The 22494-nt window shown below is 39.4% G+C and overlaps 1 protein-coding gene across 1 annotated transcript; it reads right to left on the bottom strand.

The window, feature by feature from the left end:
- Positions 1–200: 200 nt before the first annotated feature.
- On the bottom strand, positions 201–18940 carry LOC126644397 (BPI fold-containing family C protein-like). Its single transcript, XM_050323714.1, is given in 17 exon segments — positions 201–278; positions 814–890; positions 1885–1951; positions 2819–2861; positions 4236–4303; positions 4945–5115; positions 6063–6116; positions 7098–7271; positions 8843–8934; positions 10274–10334; positions 10422–10485; positions 11194–11349; positions 14267–14395; positions 16406–16517; positions 16831–16843; positions 16845–16888; positions 18838–18940. Coding segments are annotated over 17 exon segments (1506 nt in total).
- Positions 18941–22494: the final 3554 nt, after the last annotated feature.

Here is a 22494-nt window from a genome sequence, read left to right as displayed (position 1 = left end):
AAGCATCAATAACAATTAGCTACACTCACTGTACTAAAAACCGACACATTCACTTTGTGAAAAATGCTTAAAAAGTTTTACTAAAACACTAAAAATAGTGATGAAAAGCCATGCTCCTAATGTTATAGCATCTACTCCCTACAAGCCAACAGAAGGAAAACTACATTTTTCTTTTTTTATTCTTTAGAAGTAAAAAGACATCAGGAGTGGCTGTGGAGGTCCTCATCTTCCCTGTCCTCTGGCTGGTAGTGAACATCAGTGGAAATAACCAGATGACCCTGAGGAAAGAAAGACAAGTAAAATTACCTTAAATTTCAGACAGATATATTCAGGGACAGTACTCTGGGACCAGATCCCATGGTAAGCCCCTCAGCATGGTGGGGGACTAGAGTGGCTTTGTGCCTCCTGAACTTTAGTTAACTTTAGGGTAGGAACGGGCTTTGATGTAGGTTAACACAACACTCCAAAAGGCTGAGTAACGCTTATCACAGAGACAATCAGACTGCCTCTGAGCCTTCCTAGAGAAAGGTCAGAGTAGGAAGGACTCACACACTCAGTGCTCCTAAGGGGATAGCAGTGCTGTCCTCGTCATGTCCCCATGCTGGCACACCCCAAAGGGCTAGTAGACCCTTTGCTATCTATAACTGCGAGGGCTGGGGGGCTCATTTTGGATCCAGAGTTTGCATGTTATATCTAACGCACAGTGAAAGCTTTACTAATAACAACATTTAGATTTACCCAACACAGGAAAACACACAAATGTATAGACCTGAAACAGAAGCAATATTCTATAAAAGAAATTTGGCTTCTCACCTGATTCATTTTTATTGCAGATCCAGTCAGGCTAATGTGGGCCAAATTAAGAACAGGAAATCCTTTTCCTAGTTTATCTTTGGAAAGGACAAATATAAATACTTTTGAATGTAATAATAAAATGCACTTCAGAAGCATCTTTCTCAAGGAACTCAATGTGTTTGCAATTTCCCTTCAACTAGCCACCCTTGAGCCTCTCAAGGGAGCAAAAAACCCTGTGAAAAGGTAGCATCTAAACCTCTTACAGTCTCTCAGCCGTCTGACACTGCCTTTTTTCCTCTCCAGTTATCTGCCCCTCAAGATCTGGTTTGTGCTGCTTCCCACTCTGCATTACTCTCCATCTTCCTTTCAATTTCTTCTCTACTTGATCCTCTCATCCTTTTGGCTCCTCTTATTCTCATCTATTCCTACTTTTCTGGATCAAGCCTCAGCTCTATTCCTATTTGCTTTTCCATACATCTGACTTGCATCCTGCCCTTTCATTCTCTCCTCATTGGTAGCTCACTTCTTTTGTTAGCAGTACCCTCATCTCTGTTCACCTGAGAGGCACCTTCTGTTACTCTTCCACCTGCTTCTTTCCACCATCATCCCTTTCTTCATCATCCCTCATTACCTGTATCCTACTGAACTGATTTCTACTCTGTCCTGCCTGTGGCAGCAGGTGAGGCATGAAGGCAGAGAGAGGTGATAAAGTCAGAGATGTTATTACCCAAGGCCCAGAGGTGTAAGCGTGCTTCTGCACTTCCTCGGTTTGGGCCAATCTCTGCCCATGGCTTGACTCTCTGTCAGGATGAGACTCAAACATGTCTCAGCTCTGCTGCCACACTGCATTCAGGGAAAATGAAACCCAAGCCCAGTGTTTGAAAGGGAGACAAGACTTGTTCTGTCCCAGCCCCTGATCTACATGGCTGAATGACCAGGATCAAAGTCCAGCACAGAGTAAACCTGTCCTGGTGTCACCAAATGAACAGAAGACCTCACACAACAAAGTCTTTAAAGCTGGGCACTCCCTTTTATGGTTTCAGTCTTGCTTTCCCCCCAGCTGTGCTCAGAACTAGCTACAATCCTTACCATTGATTACTGGGATTACTACTCTCCGTAAAGCATCTGACAGAAAATTCTCCACCACTGACTTCTGCTGTGTGGGGAAAAGCACATTTCATGATTATTGCCCGATGCCTATGGGTTTGCAGCTTGACAAGGAAGATGAGTGTTAGAACTGAAGTGACATGCAAAAAGATCAGAACAGAGCTTGGCAGAGAAAATCTCAGGCAAAAAAAAAGACATGTTTTGGTTTAAGTTGAAAAGAGGTGTCCATTTTCTCACAATTAGTTAAATTGAAGGATTTTTTCTTTTCTGTATGTTAAATACCTGGGATGAACCTTAACTTTAGGAATTAAATATGTTCAACCTCATTTCAGCTGGCAGACTCAGTTGTCATATGTGAACTGTTCTCTGGGTGGCAAGAACTGCCTTGTTCTGGTGCTCTGTCTTACACCACTCTGATTAGTCTCTTCCTCCCTTCACCTAAAGGTATTGGTTGGGCTGAGCTGCTGCAGAGTCTCTCTGATTAATTCTCAGTCTACAGTGAAGGATCTAAGTAGTGGCATCATGTTTCTTTTATTCCTTATTTTTTTAGTCCTGTTTTTATGTTATTTGGTTGAAGTAATTTGAGATAATTTATGATACGGAGCTTAAGCCTGACTTTGTATTCACTTCAGCTTTTAAACATACTCAGTCCAGCTGTGACTTCTGCCTGAACCCAGGTAGACTCCATAACATTTTGAGCCTCTGATGAAAAAAACAAAACAACACTCTAAGAGGTATTTCCTCTTACTAGAAAGTAAAAGAAAAACATAGCATATACTATTTCAAAGCAGAAAGAGCAGTGGCAGATGATATCCCCAAGACAGACCAATAATTGTTCAGCAACAAGTTCAGAAGTATTTCTTTTATCTCTGAAGGGCTCAGCTACTTATCCCAGGCACTGAAACCATCAGCTTACCTCAGGGAAACCAAGACTGGAGTGCAGTAGGGAGAACTGGAACCTGAAGAGAAGAAGTAAAAGAAGAGGATTCACTATAAAAGATGAAGGTACAACTTATGCACACTGCTTGGAGATTCATTTGTGGAAATTCATACTGATTTCATGCTGATTCACACATGTAACTTTGCCAAAGACTCTTCAGTTCCCAACAGCTTTTAACTAAAACTGGCACAACTGCAAATGAGTTATAGAATCACTGGGATCTTTCTGGTACTAATCTCCTCTTACAGTCATGTGTAGTTCTGGGCTGTAACTGTAAGACTTGGAAAATCAATTTTTCCTGGAATTGTTATTTCTCCAATGGCTGAACTACACATTCCTCAAATATGCATTGTGATTTGAATTAACTCACATCCTTTCCTAACTTTTTCCACTGATGCCTGTAATGCATCCTCAGATCATTGTAAACATAATCCTGGAGAAAAACAAAGTTTTGAAGAACAGAAGAACACAATCCTGTGTCAAAAGCTCTAAGTGAGTGGCACCATTACTTCTTAAACTTAAACTGACAGGCTCTGATCATTTTAAGTCCTCTTTTTCCATTAAAAAGATCCAGTGACAAATACTAAGAAAAGGCTGCTTATATTTTTCTTTAATGAAATTGTAATAGATTAAAAAATATATTCTGGAATTCAGCTTGGAGTATAGAGCTAACAAGAAGAGACACTGATGTGGGCATGTGGGCTACCTCTCTGAAAGTCTGCACTTCCATCCACCTGGTGCATTTATGGAGAAAGGGGCTGTAAACCCAGCCCAGCTCAAAGTGCTAATAAAATTTTTCTAAGACAGCTGGGAATAATCATAAATGTAGATATACACAAAAGTAGCAAGATCTGAGAGAAATTTAAAAAGCTTTGAGCTTTGATTCAAACTGCAGACCCCTTTCCAGTCTCATTTGTTTGATGGCATGGTGTCTGCTGCTGGAGTGTGTGCTGTGCAGTCTCACTTTTTCCTTCCCCTCATGTGAAGGCACACAGAGAGCTAGTGCAGGGTTTGCACTCCAGCAGTTCTGTTTATGATGCTCAGACTTGGCATGGCAGCAACATTTAGTGAGTTTTAAATAAACTACTCCAACATCAGCACAGACTGAAACAGATGCCTTTATGAATTGAATGTTGTCACCTGGAAAGGTATTTAACCTACAGAAAGGGAAAGTATTACAAGAGACACGGTTATTCCACAATATTATTATATTTCATCTGAAAGATTTAAACCAACCAGTTGAAAGTATCTTAAGAGTTTCTGTGAGAAAGAAGGTAAGAAAGAAAGTTCTTTTTGTCATGGTGAAACAACCACTGTCAGGCCGACACAATGAGTTCTGTTGTGTCCTAATGTTGAGAGCATTGATGTCGCTTTCTAAATTTTTCTTGGTTACCTCTTCAGAAGTAATGAGATAATCAGCTTCTCTTTGGTTATTGTCACATTGGCTCTGGTACTGGCTGTCTGCAGAGAAAAAAACAAAACAGTCTTGTGTGACTGTGTACACAAATAGATACTGTCTCAGAAACAGGCACAAATGTAATTGCTTTTTTGATGGAAACACAATGTCTAAACTTTTTATGTGGCCAATACATGTAGATAGTGAAATAATTTGTGAATTTACTGATTTCTGCCAGCAACTGAGATTGTGTGAGCAAAATGATAACACTGCTCTGATTGGTTCCTTATCATTAGGATCATTTAAGTCCTTGCATGGCTGACCTAACTGGTTCACTTGTAACCTCATGAAAAGATGTCTGGGGACACACTGAATGACTTTATAACAACGAGGTTAGGAAGAATGGGCATCAGAAAATAACATTTTTATATATTACAATTTATTCTTGAATAATCACTCAACTTCCCATATGGAAAAAAGGGCTTTCATAAGTAGCTCTCTGCACCTGCCTATTAAATCCATTAAATTCCACAGTATGTGGTGCATGTTTGCTCCCTCTGAAATGCAACTGAATAGCGTGCGTATTTGTGGCAGACAAATGTGCTATTTTTTGCTGATCTCTATGATTTTCAAAGGACCTGGAAGATTACTGTGTGATTTGTTCAGCCCCAGCACTGAATGTTATCTTCTAGCTCATTTTACTTACTAGGTTCCCTGTAAAGATGTACTGGGTGGTTGAATTTGGCAGAGCAGCAGACACTTCTACAGAGCCAGTAATCTGTAGGACACATCTGTCTGCGTTTAAACTGACTGCAGGCGGTGATGTGGCCATCAGCTTCAGCAGCACTGGGCACGCTGCTGCCTGACTCAGGGACATCTGTGGAGGTTCAAGGAGGGAAAAAACCTTAGAGTGCAGAGTTAAGCTTTTCTTAAGCTACAGTTTCTGTAGCTGCATCATAATCAGGTGTTACATACCGATCCTCTTGTAATCAAGCAATATTAAATATACTTCATTTGAATTACAACAATTGAAATGACAAATTTAGTAGTGCATATACTTTGAGTTTCAGAAATGATAAAACAAATGGTGACATTTTAAACCCACTGATATTAGACATACATAAAGAAGCAATTGTTGTTGTTCCTGAGGTTGTTCCTGAAAAAGGTATTTCAAGAGAAGGAGATTAGTATGATAAGAAATGAGGGAAATGAGTGATTCCAGTAAAAAAATAATCACTTTGGCAATATAAAGTATTTGGAAAAGTGATAGCTTGCAAAAGAGCAAATCTTTTGAAAAGTAGAGAAACTCCTAAAGGACAAAACTTCTGTTTGCAATAACACAGATTCTAAATTTCATCATCTTACAGAAAATGTTACCATATTTTTACAGCAACGCATAGTATCTTGATTTCTTGCATCACATGTATAGACTCATGACTATTATTTCCCACTGTATATAAACTCCAGTAGTCAAAAACCAGGAGTCTTTGCTGAAGTCAGGCTACCAATAGCAGAGATACCATTACCTTGAACAGGAATAAAAGGGGACTGATCTCACAGATGGCTACCACTTATTCTTTATAACTATTTCAAAGACTGAGAGCAAATCCAGAACTTAGAGGGGTAGAGAATAACTAATGTGTAGTATGATACAGTTAGGAAGAGTTGTCATGGGGTGGACATGTATGTTTGAATCTTGCACTAATCATAAACCAGTTTTCTTGTCTCCTCCAAACATTTTCAAATGAGAGCACACAGATAATATCCATAAGGAGCATTAGATACTGCTTTTTCTTAAAAGGCTGTACAAGTAAAAGTACTCACCTCAGAGACAAAATATTTGAGTAGGGAGGTATTTAAGCTGAAGGTAGTAGCAAGCTGTAAACAAATAAAATAAATCAGATCATCATTATATTAGCCTGAAAATTATGTTTTCCTTGGAAAAAAAACCCCAAACAATATATCCTGTTTATTTTAGTTTTAGATAATCCATGCTTTGATTTAGTATTTCCTTGCCCGAGAATGATTCCTAAGGAACCCTCAATGCTCTGTGGGACAAAAGAGAGATAGATTTCTAATGGACTTGATTCAGAAGCACGTACCAGTGAACAACCATTATTCTTTGAAGGAACAGACATGATATCCTACCTTTGAGACTTTCTCAGATGAAATATACTGCATATGTCAGAGGCAAGGACTCAAAAATCTCATCTGCTCCTTTGCTGCTAACCACTGTGATGATGTTTGTTAGTGCCATTCATGTCACCAGCTTCCATAAAGACCCTCTTAGCATTGCTTCAGTTAGCAGAACTTGTTGGAAACTCTGACTACAAATGCCAGTGTGGAAACTGGCATTTCTGAGAGGTCTTGTAAGTCCTTCAACCACAGCTGAAAGCTTAGTTTCTTTGTGCCTGCTTCTTGCCTCATCCTGCTGCTCCATTAAGTCTAAGGATTTATTCTAGCTCTCAACATAGCCAATACATCTGTTGTGGGCCTCTGTGCAGCAGACTGCGGCTTCAGTACACTTTGTCTTGTCTTGCCCTTTCCTGTGTTTAGTCCATGCAGAGAAAAGCTTTTTTTTTCGTTCTTTTTGCTGCTCCCAGCACACCAACTCCATGATGTTCATATCTGTCATTCCTTGCATAAAGCTGCCAAGAAGTTCAGACTTACGTCTGAGGGGGACTTGAACAATTTTAAATTATGACATACAGAATGAATGTCATAAATCCCTCCTACAAGTGGTAGAAGTGTGACCCAAATCTGTGTGAAATGGCAAAGATAACGTGTTAGTCTCCTTTGCTGACCTGACTATCCATACTGCCGATATTTGTAATCCTATTACATGCAAATTATACTCACCTCTTCGGAGATGGTGATGTTAAAGGCCCCTGCTTTGTAGTAAGCCAGTGAAGCAGACTTTAGAAAATAATTGGAGACTCCCAGGTATATCATGGAATCACCCTGGTTTGGGAGAGCAAATGGAGCTGGCACAAAGGGAGGGTCTGTGTGATTACCTACTGGATAGACTGTGCCCTGCAAAAAAAATCATTATCAAGTGTTTTTAGTTGAAACATTTGTATCTGTGAGAATGCTTTAGCACTGGTTGAACAGGAAGAATTCTTCCTAATCTGAAGAAAAACTGGACATTAAAGAAACCATGAACTAAGCAATTAAGTTTGTGCTATGCCCTAAAAATCAGCAAATTCAGGTTCTTCTAAAAAAATTACAGGAATCAAAGAAAATATGGGTGCTGTACTTTCAAAGTTTGCATTTGATCATTCAAGCGAGTATTCTGAACAGCAGTTACAAGACACACAGACACAAAATAATTATCTAGACTGCAGTTTTCTTTCTCTTGTAGCAAAGACACATTTGTTAATTTAATGTTAAGGTTGACATTTCAAGAAAATCTTCAGGCATACCCCAAAAGCACTGGAAGTTGCTTACGACAGGGATACACAAAGGAGCCTTTTATATCACCTAACTTTTAGCCCTGGCCCAGCTGCCAGTCCTCCAAGACTGGTGGTCTTTGGTGCTGCACAGGTAGGGGACCTTGATTCAGGTATGCTAAGAAAATAACTATTAAAATTGAGAGGGTAGGTGAGTTCAGGCCATGTAAGGAAAGTAATACAGATAGCAAATAATGTAATTACTGACACTGTGAAGGTTAATAGCTGGAAGATTCAACAGGAAAAACACTGACACGGGAAGGTATAAAACCCTAAGAAAAAAAGCTGAAAGTTAGAAGATGACAATCAACCTGTTCCAAGGAGCACCAAGACCAGTAACTTCCTTGACTGACTTAGAATGAGTCATCCGGTGTCCCAGTGGGATGTCCACATGTTAAAGCTTAGCCTGTAAATTGTAGATAGCTACAGTAGCTAATTACTTAGTTCTTTTAAGCTATGTATATCCTGCTTGCAAAGAGTTTTTTGTGGGTGGTGAAAGTTGCCTGAACAAAATACTGTGATGAGAGTTTCAACCACAGCTCGGGCAAATCTTTCTTAATTGAAGTCAGTTCTGAGAGCCATTGGGATGCTTTGAATTACAAGGACTGTTGAAAGTGCTGGGAAAGCTGGGTGTTGCTGAGATATCTCTTGCCAACAGAGGTGAAAAACAGATAAGACAGGAACTGCTACGTGCTGCTCAAGGACTGTCTGTGAGGAGTCTTCTTTTTGGGTGTGACCTGTACTTATACAAGATGCTGAGTCATCTCAAAACAAATGCTTTGGACTGCAATCACACTGGTAGCCATCACAGATTATGTATCACTGCTAACAGGAGGAACACCAAGCAGCAATGCAAGAGCTGTGTATCTAAAGAACACTTTTAAGCTGTTTGTAAAGCCCCTTTGAAGGGTTTCAACTCTGAATTAATTTAATTCTAAATAATAGCTTTGGTTAATTAACAAATGCAGTTAATTTATTAACTAAACAATTGCATTTGGTCTCAAAATAACTCCTGACCAAAATCCCCAAATCTCTTACTGCTTTTCTAAGTAAATACTGGAGAGGTTCAGTAAGACTGGAGTGAAAGAAAATTAATCAACTCAAAAGAGAATCAGAAAAGTGTTGGAAAGCACACTGATATTAAAGACAAATTACCTTCAAATCCAAGTTAATGTGTGATTTGAAGACTGCTGGAGAGCTAACTAGGGAATAGTCTACTTGTGCAAAGGCGTCAATCTGGCTTAAGACTAGAAGAATGATGGACAAAACCAAAACAGACATTATTACAAAAACATATCACAAACTGTTATTGCTTAGTTAAAGGCAAAGACATTATAGAAATGATGACTCTGAAGAAGAATAATGGTGGGAGAAGGAAGAAGATGATAAAAAAAGAGACATTGTTATAAGGGAATTGGTAAGACTATTCCCTCTGGAAAAGTCACTGATACCTCCTGGTTTAGGCCTTGTTCCCCTGCTGTTCACAGCTGCAGAATACACCTTGCACAAGTCTCTCCCATGCAGTGAAAGATCTAGGACAGAGTCTTCTTTTTTGTTACGTATTTGCACAAGAGAAATAAACCCTCCTGTATGATAAGTGAAGTACTGGTAAATACTACTAAATACTTTGGAAGATGACATTAGCACATTTTTCTGCTAATTGAAGTTGAAGAAACTGGATGTTTTTTCACAACAATTGAGGGCACTTTATTGTCAATATGATTGAAGGCTTCTTCTGAAAGGCACTCAGATGCAGATTCAGTCTGATTGTTATTATGTTCTGCATAAGAAAATGTTCTTGATGACTATGATTTTCAGTAATACTTGCCACTGCAAGTGGCACATGGCACATGGCAATTACAGGTCATTTTAGGAAAAATAAATGTCTACTTATGCTGCTTCTGAATAGCAGAGCAGATAATAGAAATATCCACAATGAAAAGTGAAGAGTGTGTGTTTGGGAACAAACTCTATGACCTGAATTATATTAGTTACAGGAATCAAGCTAATTTGAATTGAGAAAAACAAAAAATATTTTTAATCTCGGGGGGGGACACACTGACGATAACAATAAAAGAAAACCTGTGGCATTGATTACAGCAGTGAAAATCTTATATTTATATGCCTTTTGAACACAGACTGTATTCATGTCTCTGCAAGAGTGACACAGGAATTGTTACTGGTGGGAAAAGAAACATGCTCAGTGTGACAATGTCTTCCTACACCATCTTGTTACCTCACTGAACACGAGTCTTATGTTCACAGTACAAAGAACACAAAGGATCAAGATGAAAATGCTTATCTTGGAAATCTAAGGAAATAACACAGCTCACCTACAACAGACTGAAAGATTACAGGTGACTTGCTATGGGCACAGAAGAAATCTGAATAGTTTATATAAAGTGCATGCAAGAGATTTCTAGGGTGGAACACGGAAGAGGTTAAGGTACAGAACAATGGCTGTATTTTTATTCCTTCACTTTTTTTGGTGCCATGAACACAGAAATAGTTTGGATTCTAATAAAAAAGGGTACAATTTAAGCGCTATGAAAATTATTTAACAAAAAGCTGTTATCAACAACTCACCCTTATGCTTTCTAAGTGTTGCATCCACCATTTGGATTTTGTGTTTGATATTGAGGCATAGCTATATGAAGAGAGACACAACTCAGTAATGTAAGGCCTGTATTTTAACTCCTCCCTTGACTATCTGAAGCCATCCTTGCAAACTTACATTTTTATCCAATTTGGTGTGAATAGGCTTCTCAAGATAACCAGATAGAAAGCTGTAGATCCAGCTGGAGGAAAGGAAATTAACATAGTGGCTTTTTTACCATGCGTTGAATCTTTGAAAAATAAAATCTGGCAGACAGGGACATCAATGGCATTTATATTAACGAGAAGCAATTACAGCAATATAGCAGGCTGAAAAGTTGAGTATTTTTATTAATTTGAGTCTCAGACAAATGTTAGGGGGTCTTAGTCTCCAAAGGGCTATATAGAAGGCAATCTGTATAGTTGTGGATGTTCATGTTAACATGTTGATAAACAATGCTCAATTAGCCACATTTTGTCTATGAGTAAGAAAAAAACCTCTAGAAAATCAAAATAAGAACTATAAGCATTGTTTCATATTCTCTTTTGAAAGCTTTATTCTCAAATTGTAGGTCAGCTTGTCAAAAGGCTTAATCAGTCTAGACCACTTTTGTATCTGCAAACTCCCATTTGCAATCTTGTACTCTTTCATATGGTCAAATGTCAGTGCTTTCATATTCAGTATGTCCAGTCAGCTCAACTGCAGAAAGAAGTGCAGATTAACCACACTTCACACACTCAGCAAAGGAGTCTGGTTTTGAAAACAGAACATTAAAAATCCACTTTCAGAGCCTTCAATAGTTAATCATATCCTGTAACTGGATCCCTAGAAATCAAATTTTGAAAAGTGTCCCTTATGCTACAAACCCTGCCACTTTCCAAAGAGTAATTAGAAAAATTGCTGTACGTACCTGGATCTTCCACTTAACTTGACTTTTACAGTATCAATGCTCAGCTGGCAATTGTGTAGCAATGTGGACAAGTGGCCTGTGCTATCCCGTGACACTTTGAAGATAATGGAAATAAACAGTCCTGAGATGGACACAGTAATTTCTCCTTTGCCTTTGCTGCTTGGACAAAAAAAGTCAAACTCAGTCAATAAAACATCTGCTGTAAGGGAACAGTTTAAGAAACTGCCTGTAAATCAAGTTTGAAAGAACTGCTTGCTTCTGTTATCTAGAATGAAGAATGGGCTTTCTAGGGATTAAAGTAGATTAGGGACATGCCTGGCATTCAAAAAGAGATTATATGCATATGTTTCCAGGACATGAATTTTCCTGTTGTTCAGTATTTGACAAGTTTATAAAAATGTCACAGTTTCACAGCAGCACAAGACAGTCCAGTCCTTCATGAAAGTCTCTGGAACTGCAACAGCAGAAGCCAGTTAGCTAATAAATATATTATCCAAGTGTTATCAACTTTGTAATTGCTCCACTTTCCTCTTTCCTGTAACAATTGTCAGTAACTCTTTTAAATGTATATATTTTTTTATCCTGCCCCAAACCAATTTATTCTCCTTTCTGTAAAAATCCTCTAAGACCCTCAACAAAAATATCTTTCTACCTAAATTCCAACAAATTTAGCTATTAGGCCTATGGTTAGTAGTTGTAGAAGCTCTAGACCAGCCAAGGAGGATAGAAAGTGAAATGAATGTTAGAATAACCTTATAAAAACCTCATTTATTGTAACAGAACTGACACTAAACACATAACTTTTCACCCTTTCATCTTGACTACTTGGGTTTTCTTTTCCAGACATTTCATTTCTACAGTGGTGGCACCATACTACAGAGAAAGAGCCGTGTCCAGTGTGAAGCTCAAACCATGAGTCTCTCCTCTTTCCTCCTAATTTGTTTTAGTCAAAGCAAAATATCCCTGGAAAAAGTTGTAATCCCAAAAGATAAATTTTTACCCGAACCATAGACTGCCCTGGCCCAAACTAATGTCTAGTATTGCCAGTCACAAAATCCATCCTACCACCATTGCCATTTTAAAACTCCTGTTTCAGGTCATATATGTTCATTAAGTGGCTATGTAGAGGAAGCACCACTCTTCAGATCCTCATTTTCCAGTCCCTAACCAAGCCACCATCCGAGAAGCCATTAGGAAAAACATTTTCCCAAGGAGGGTTGTGAGTACTGGCACAAGTTACTTGGAAAGATTGTTGTGTCATCATCCTTGTCTAAAAAACATCTCTAATGAGCTGACCTGATCTAGTCTGGTGACTGCTGTTTTGAGTAGGAGGCTGGGCAAAACTGCTTCTAGAGATCCTTCCAACCTAGATTTACTCATCCTTCAGTGACAGGGACCATTGCAAAAGGATCTCAGCCCTCCTCCCCTTTTGGGCTACATGAGAGGTGGGGACCAACCCAGCTACCTAGGTCTTTTGTTCCTGCATCCTTATATGTGCTCCTCTTCAGAAGGAATCCTGATTCCTTGAGGTAGGGTCACAGCTCTAGGCCTTCAGGAGCAATGAACCTGCCAGGAGGTTTTATGACTGGCAGAGAGCTCTGGGACATACTGGAGAGAAGGACTACAGTAAGAGCTGGAAATGCACTAGAGCTGAAATGAATCACACTTTTACAATTAAAAAGCTGTGATAAGACCCATCTTACTGATCCTGGAAGCAGCCCAGGAGTGGTGGTTTGTCAATGGTCTCACTTGGAAAGTTCATTTTCAGCTGGCCCCTCTTAGTCTGCTATTCTGAAAGCAACATGTAGGACTAGAAAATGGAGCAGATGAAGACGTAGGGCATATTCTAGATCTGTCTAAACCTACAGTCATTCACAAAATATCACATTGAACAAAGCAGCACAGATTAGTCCTTCAAAAAGGCAAGAAAACCCCTTCACACGCTAAACTCCACCAAAGCCAGCTTTGACCACCTCCACCACAATGTGTTCTGTCAAATCATGCATAACAGCTCCCTGACTCCCTTGCTGTCTGTGAAGTCTTCGGTGTTTAATACATCTGCAGTGTCTCCAGATTATGCCCAGGTCCTTATCCTCAGCAAGAGCAAGAGGTGGCTTCAGTGTTTAGGAACAGCTGATTTGCCCTGATGAACACAGTCTCCTTTTCCTCACAATAAGCGGTATGCCAGAATTAAAAACAGAGAGGCTGGGAGCACAGTGACAGCAGTTTACAGCCACCAGTCTCACTGATACTGAATGCAGAACTGCATGTCCATGCTCCTCTGAAATCAGGACATGCTGTGAAACTTCGCAGCCTAATGATCCATCTTGCTGTGCTATCTGGCTCACAATACAGCAACACCTACTGCTGTTACCAGTTGCTCTATGAACCCAAATCGTAGAGATTAGCACCTTGCAAACTTTCTGATATACCAGAAGTTTTAGCCCTCCCACACTCCCAAGAAATGCAAGACTATTGTATTAAAATTCTGTGGGAAAAATGCTGAGATAAGAAAAAGTGGAAAACCCAGTATGCAATCATGTCATTAAAGACAATCTCATACTACACAGGCTTATGAAGATAAGTCAGTTTTCCATAGTGACCTAAATTTTGGACTTTCTGAAGTTCTGAATGTTTGGCATTGTGACAATCCCCTTCTTTTAATAGGAGCTCTTTGGAAGGCAATATACACTGTACCAGCACATGGATAAGTAGCTATAGAGTCAACCTTCTAGATACACTGTACAAAGAAAGTAACAAATGTTGGCCATTGCAAACTCTGTGGTCCTGACTATTCATGTAATATCATGTCTGCACAAATTGAGCATGCTAACAGATCTGATCCTTTCCAAAGAGGAAACCTGTGGGGTTGAATAATTAAAAAACAAACAAACAAACAAACAAACCACCAACATTAGTTGTCACAGGATTTTTCCTTCTTAAAAAGTTTATTCAAATAGAATGTTCTTAAACTGCTGTTAAGTGATACAGCATGTCTGACCTGAAAAATAATTACCCCGTATATGTCCCAGAACGGCCCCCTCCCACCTGCAATTCCCTGTCCAATACTTACAGCAGCCATGCGTTCATTCTCCAGTCTGCACTGATTGTAGCAGAAGCCCGTGACACTGACAGGCAAATGCCAGTGCCAGGAATAAAAGAAGCAGAAGTTTCTGGGAAATCTACAGCATTAATTCTAAGCCTACAGAATACAGAAATGGGGATTATTAGACTGCAGGCCAAAAGAGTAAGAAGGACTCCTGATCACTGAAAACCCTTCCACTATAAAAGGCAAAGTCTATGTTACAGTAAAAGAATTTCTCAGAAATGACCGACCCTTCTATATTTTTAGGAAAGAAAGACACTTGTACCATTATACTTCACAGCATCCTTGGAAAAAGAATCCTTGATACCTGACCAGGCATTCTGTTGTGGTTTTTTCCTCCCCAAACAAAAACCACTCCTTGGGAGAAAAAAAAACCTCCTTAAAGTACAATCCCCTTGCTGGGAAAAAAAAAATCTGTGTTTAATCCCACATGCCACATCTATAAATAAATCCAGGTTGTCTGAATTCTGCATTTGCTGAAGAGTATCAAAGTTTTTGTTTTTACATTCTGCTTCACATTCTTGCCTAAGCAAAGGGTTCTGGAGAGCATCCATTTTTCTAAACAAAATCTTACTTGAATATTTCCCTCCCAAAACAAATGTTTCTGATAATCAAGGATATTATCTTGCAAATGGATGTGTTGAATTGAGCTGAACATTGTAAAGATATCAGCTGTAATCTTATCATGTATTATACATTCCTCATTGTTTCTTGATATCTGGCAGAGATCTCTGAAACAATTGTCTTTAATCTGCTTTCCCTGGGGCAGAAGGCACCAACTACCCTTACTTAAAATGACCATAATTTTCCAATAACATCTTGGGCAGTAATTCGGCCTTTAGTTGTCTTGTTTGCAGTGAGCTAAAATCAGATTATCCACTGGGATATCGGCCAATTTCAAGAACTATGGTTGGGGGAATGAATTTAGGTTTTGAAGATCATATAATAATTTAGGTTGGAATGGGACCTCAGGAGATTTTTCTGGTTCAACCTCCTACTCAAAGCTGGGACAAATCAGGGCCTTGGCCCACCTGAGTCTTGAACAAGTCCAAGGATGCAGATTCCCCAGCCTTTTCAGCCTTTGTTCTGGTGCTCCCTAGCATTTTTTCCTACCTTCTCTACTTTTCTTGATGTAGCATGTCTTTCTGCCCACCACCCTTTCACTGTGTGCCCCCAGGAGAATCTGGCTCCATATTCTCTATAATCAACACCCAGCAGACAGTGGAAGACATGCAGTAAGACACAGGCACCTCCACCCCCACAGTCTCCTCTTCTCCAGCCTTTCTGAACACAACTCTCTCAGACGTGCAGGGATTAAGGCACAAGGACAGCATAGCAAGGATGGTATAACAATCACCAGAGAGCAGGATATTAGGAAAGGGATGCAGGCCCTATCCAGCAGAAAGTACATGAAGTTTCTCAGAGTGGTATTTCTCCCTCTGGGTAACTTGCAAAGAAGTAAAATGCTACTGAACAGCACATTGGAAGGTGGGATTGAAGGCTGTAGAAAAACCTGGTTTCATATTAGTCTCCATATTTGGAGAACTTGTAGGAAACTCTATAAAACTATTTCTTTACTGGCTGCTCCTGGTACAAAGATTTTCCTTTGCAGTTAGTAGGTGTCGAGTACTATCCAGTCAAAATGGTGATTTACCATTGTAAATTCATCCAAAAAGCTTCAGCAGAAGTCATCTTCACAGAATCACAGAATCACAGAATCACAGAATGGGTCAGGTTGGAAGGAACCACAGTGGGTCATCTGGTCCAACCTCCCTGCTCAAGCAGGGTCATCCTTAGAGCACATTGCACAGGATTGCATTCAGACAGTTCTGGAATATCTCCAGTGAGGGAGACTCCACAACTTCTCTGGGCAATCTGTTCCAGTGTGCGGTCACCTGCCACATAAGCCCAGATACACCAAAAGCTCGTTTCAGAGTGTAGTAGAACAAGTACTTTTAGAACAAGTCAGTGTTTGGGCAGTGGAAGCAGAATTAGATAAACCATTAGAATTGTATGCTGAACAAAACAGTGGCTACATAATTATTACTATGTGGTAATAATAAACTGCTTAATCCTAAAACTTTGAAAACTATTTCCTTTACTTACCTGGAAATGACATAGTTGACCTTAACAACTGACAAACTCTCCTGCCCACTCCAGCTTGGGAAGGTCTCTTTCAATACTGCTTGCTTCACGAGCTCCATCCCAATCCTCCTGCCTACAAGGGGACATAGGAAAACACATGCCTTGCAGATTGGATTCTGGCACCCAAAGGTCCAGATATACTGCCAAATAATTTAATCATCACTTCTAACACAGTTCTTGAAACACTTTGATTCTATGATCCTTATCTAGATCTCCTTCCAACTACGTATATATATGCATTTACAACTTCTCTTAGCCTCACATACAAACCATTCAACCCAAGATCAAAAATATCTGTTAGGATCATCTTGTCCCTGAGTTGTATTTCACCTTCTAGAACTCCTGTCAGATTTCTGAAACTGTTATATTTCCTTCACTTCACTCACAGTGTGGATAGCCTTGGAAAATTCTTGGTCATCACCTTTACCTCAGATTGTCTCATACCTGTTGGATGAAAAAGCTGGTTATAAAGTAGCAAGGTTACTTCTATATGTAGTGTTTACTTATGGAAAAAGCGTGATATATGCATCTGAAATGCTGGTATGTCAAATGCAGAACTATCTGGATTGTTGCTTGTGTACAGGAAGTTGTTTGAGGTTGAAAGACAATAATTTTAAATGTTTTCTTCCTATTTCTTTCACAGTACATGTATTTTGCCCCTGCACCTTAACCAAAGCCTGTAACAGATCTCTGACTTATTTCCTTACCTTCTTCCCTTGCTTAAAGGAACCCATACTTTCTAAAATGTTTCAATGCTACTTGTGCAATGATAAGATGCACAGACCCTATTATGACCAAACAGAGCAACTTTAAATTCCAGATTCCTTGTGTCTTCCTTTTTTTTTTTCTCATCTTTGATTAAGACAAAACTGAAATTTTAATACTGAATGATATCCTGCTTTCAGATGTTTTTACCATGAATTTCTTTAGCTTTTGGCCTCACAATTGCTGACTAGAAAATATCTTGATTTTTTTCTCCACTAGGCTCCATAGCATTAAAAAAGCAAAGAACTGAAATTTGTGATAACTTGACACTGGAATACCTTTTCATAAAATGCATCTTTTATGAAGAAGTAAGTTATGATTCCCTGGGAATTCCTGTCTCCAAAGCAAAATATGGGCTCTCACTGAAATAACTTAAAGCTCTCTTAGAACTGTCAGTGAAGTCAGCCAGTGATCCCAGGTGGAATTCCTCTCAAGGTTCTTGCAGCAGGCAAGAAGCACGCAGGCAGGATCTATGGCCTCAGCCTTCAAATCTCGCATTAAGGGAGAGGACATGTCAGGCACCAAGCTCTTCAAATATGAGAAATACCTCTGGGAGGAGCTCTGCTAATGCCTGTTCTTACTACTAATGCAGGGGTGTGCCAACTTAGTCTGTTCATTCAGTGCTTGGGAGCCATCCTAATCCTCACAAAAACTGCTGGGCTCACACTGAGAAACATCAGGCTGAATTCTCATTTCTAAAGGCATGAGAGATCCCTAGGAAGCAAGGGAGGTCAGTACTGGTTTGGGTGACTGATGTTTGCCCTGCACTTTTCAACTTCTCAAAAGCCTTTAAAACAATGTTCATACAATAAAATAAGTGGACCTGATCCTCACTTTCATCTTGAAGATATAAACCCCGAGCTTATACTTTTCATCTCACAAGTCCATTGTTTACCTGTCAGCATGTTCAGTACATAAATAATGATTAATCCTTAGCATGACCCAGCCTTTGTTGAATTTGCACCTTGCTAACCTTTATTATTAGTATTAATTCTGCAAACAATTGAAATTTTACCACATGCTCTCCACACTCATGGAGTAAGTCTTAGGTAAGAGACAGTGAAAGTTAGCGTGAATAGAAAGACAAAGGAAAATATATTGTGGAAAATGCCAATATTCTGCTTCAGGGACAGAATTACGGTGGTCACTAGATTTTTTTTGGAAGAATGGCACATGCAGGTGCTATGCCATGCCAAATGGAGGAATGAGAGTAGAGGTGGCCATGTGGCTGTTCCAAGATTGTAAGCTTTTTGTCCCAATTGTGTCTTACTATCTTCAATTAAATATTGCCCTTTTAGTTTTGACATTTTTTTAAAAAGGAGCACTTATATGGCTGTCTAATTATGGTTCTTAAAAAGTATATCAATATGAAGAATGTAGTAGAAAGACAGTTGGACTGTAGGAGAATGCAGTCACTAATAAAAGATAAATTCACACCTGGGATACACAAAAAAAAAAAAAAGGAAATAAGTGAGAGAAGAGACAAAGAGTATTCCCGGTGTGAGGTGACAAAAGGAATTTACTTCAATATCTAAGAAGCTAGTTCCTACACTGAACCTTTATTAAGAAACTATATTCTGTATATAGAGTATTTATGATAAATTAACTTCTGGCAATGTTAGACATACCATAGTCCAGACCCTTCTGAGTAATCCTCACTTTAAGACCAGGATTAGCCTCAAGCCGCAAGGACAGCCAACAGAGCAGGAAAAAATACCACATCTTTAGCATCTTCTCACCTTTGTCACAGGGATCTGTGAACAACATTTATGATACAAATATTTTCATAAATGATGCATACCATGAATTGCAAAAAATCTGTATCCATGACTTCCCTCAGTGAAACTGGGACAAGGGTGGATAGGCAAGTGAGGTTTAGCCTATGATCTTATTGCACGGAGCAGTCAGTGTGGGAGCAGGCACAGATTTCTGAGTCCTTGGATATCACTTTGGCAGGTATTAGCTGTTGGTGAGACTGAATGGTTCTGCTCCACTACTCTACCCTTTCCCCACACCATTGTCTTCGTTGTTTAATGTCTGTTCTCCTGCAGAATGAACATTACACAGGAATAGAGGAAGGTGTCCTAGCACGAGCCTGGAGCAGTGCAAAGCGAGACTGTGAGCCATTGAGTGCTGGGATGTAACCACACAATGCAGATTCACAAAAGCTGAGAAAAATTGTGTCTTTCTGTGACACATTCCAGTACAAAAGTACAGGTTTTTTGTTCAAAATTCTTGCATTCATCCCGATATTCCTACCAATGACAGCCACTGCTCAATATCCTAGAAATAACAATACTGTTTCTCAAAGACCACGTCAAGTCTTCTCAGTGCTGCATTACAAAAGTGTTTATTAGGGACCTACAGGAACTCTACTCTGGCCTTACCATGGAGGGGAGTGGCACATCCTTTTCTGGATGTGCATGTCTTATTGGGATCATGGTACCTGCCTACATACAAAACCATATGAATTCATAAGTAGCAAAAGGTCTTGCTAGTTTCCCAGGTATTGCAGCCTATAGAGTCATTCCTGGATTTCTAATAAGTATTATGTTGTCTTGGACAATCTATTCCATAATCTGCCAGAACACATGTAAATTAAATTAAAACAAATAAAACCCCTCTCCTCCCCCAAAAAACTCAGACCCTATCACCCTTTGGTAGTCTTACTTCTTGGTGTTGTAATTAATATTATCAGGTCAGACTCTAAATGGTTGAAAATCTGTGTTCTGCTCAGTAACTCATTAAAAACTGCTCTTTGGTGGTTTCTACACTGTAAGATTGAAAAAATGTATTTTCAATATTGCCCTGATATGGGTTCTCTGAGGAATCCTTACAAAGTTATACCAAGATACTATGTAAGAAAAAGTGTTTTCAGGGAAAAAACATTCTGAAAACATAATCCACACTGAGACAAATTTTGAAAAAGCACCCTTTCATTGGTCATTCCATCTCTAGTTCTTATGCCTTTTTGGTTTTGTCTATTTTAAGCAACTCAAAATAAGCACTTTAAGGTAGCAATATAATATCATGTACAACAGCCTGCTGAAGTCACAAAACTTAAACTCTTTCCAAAAACTGTCATAGCTTTTCCTGCAAACATGCCACCTTCAATCCTGATTAAATAGGATCAATTAAAAATCAGTGTAAAACCAGAAAGATGGATTTTTCTATCATTAAAGTACATAGGTATTTCCTAGATATTTATCCAGCAGGATTGCTAGAAGCATTGATGCAGATGAGGTACGTCACTCCCATTGCATTTCATTCACACTGAGGAACAGAAAATAGCAATCTTGGTCACTACTGTGCTTTGTACTTGTACTTTGATATGTTCTTGTTTGGATCTTAAATGGATGTTGAGTGAGATGCTGAAAGAACAAACAACGGAACTGCCATGGGAATAAAAGGCAGTACCATTTCATATTGCTTACTCACACCAACAAGCTTTATTTTTGCACTCCAAGGCTGATATTCTTGGCTTCATCCAAGCCACGAGCCTCTCTCCGATTCCAGGATCAATTGTACAGGGTCAGTCAGATGACTGAGGCAGACAGAGCTGAGAAGAAGGAACTTGTCAGCTGCCTGATAGACTAAATGAGAGCTGCCAATTGCATTGCCAAGGACAATAGATGTCAGACAAATTGCCCTGACATTTATCTTCAGTAACTGAGCAGGCATGGACCAATTTCTGTATGTAAATAATTATCTTAATTCTTTTGTTTTCTCAGAGATAGCGTATTCAAGTACTTGAAGCAGAGAAAACAGATGAAGTCCTTTGTTACAGTTTGTGTACCTGTCTCACCCTAATGAAGTACTCTGCCTACCCATCTGTAGATACATCTAGTTACTCCTTTGTGAACAGTCTATAAAAACTTTAAATAAAACTTGCAATAAAGATTACAGCTGAAATCCACCTAGGAACTTAAGCAAGCTCCTGAAGTAAAAAAAAAAACACAAAAAACCAAACCAGAAACCCCAAAACCACACAAACAAAAAATCCCACTATAGTTGTCTTGTAGAGGTTTAACACAGCCATAAAAACACACTATCTTAAACTGACCATCCTCTGAAATACAATAGAGTATCTTTAAAACAGAATTTTGTTCTTATCTTGCCTTGGTCTTGCACAAAACTCTCTAATCTGTAGCCCACAGAAGAATTTTTTTCCCTTTGAAAAATTTGGTAACCCTGGTAGTTAACAAACCCAAGACAAACAATAGCAAATATAGTGTCTACCCAACCTGAAGTCCAGAAAGAGCACTTTAGTTTCCAAAATATCTCTGCTGTCATCACAGAACTGGGACTCGATTTTTCAGTTTCTCCCTTGTTCCATTGTCTCTAGTTACTCTGCAGCATGTTCAAGAACAGGTAGGGTTTCTGCAGCTCACTCAACAATGTCACAGCAAGAAGGACTCAATAGCCTCAGGATTTTAACCCTTCCCACACACTGATATTCCATATGGAAAATTACCTCTTGAGGGAAAAGGAATACAAAGTTAATATGGTTGATAGGAGAGATATATTGGAAGGAATGCTTAAAGAAAACAGCATTGACACAGACAGGAGTTTGCTAAATGACATAAAAGCAGATGATGTCTCTGCACAGCTACTGGAAATATCCCCAGAATGAGAAAAACTCCAGTAAGTTCCTGTTCATGGTAACCTCCTTTCAGTGTGGAAAGCAATGCTATCCACTGCCCAGCTCATGAGACAGCCCATAATGTAGCTCAATGAACTCTTCCAACAGAATCCACAGGGGACAATGGCCACCCCTGCCCCCACAGGTTGTATCTGTGAGTTTGTCTGGGACACCCCCTGATTTTTCAGAGGCTTTGCAAAAGCTTTGTGTTACCACAGCTTTTCCTGAGCATGGCTTGACTACTGATGCCCTTCATAAAGGCTTTCAAAACCTTGGAGCAGGATTGCCAGAGAACTATTAATCTGTGTCAGGCTGCAAAATAAATAGCATAGCTGCAATGCCTACACAGAGTCCATTAACAATGGATAACAATGTTGGGAGGCAGTTGTCTGATGAGCTGATGGAAAAAACCATAGTCACTGTTTGGATCCATTGAGTTAATTTTGCTGACCTCTGTAACTGCCCTATCCTTGCACCTGAGCCAGGACTACAAGGTTCATTTTTACCAAAGTCCACTTAGTGAAACAAAAATCAGTGTCCTTGTTCTAGCGCTGCCCTCACAGCTAAGAACTGTAAGGATGCACTTAAGCTGGTTCCCAAGAGACAGTAGAAGAGTAGGATATATTGAGACCTTGAGCAGAAA

The sequence above is a fragment of the Myiozetetes cayanensis genome, unplaced genomic scaffold, assembly GCF_022539395.1.
Source record: "Myiozetetes cayanensis isolate MyiCay16 unplaced genomic scaffold, myiCay2020 scf3, whole genome shotgun sequence".
Classification (NCBI taxonomy): Eukaryota; Metazoa; Chordata; class Aves; order Passeriformes; family Tyrannidae; genus Myiozetetes; species Myiozetetes cayanensis.
The sequence above is the reverse complement of the archived record's forward strand: the minus strand, read 5'-3'. Positions and strand labels throughout refer to the sequence as shown.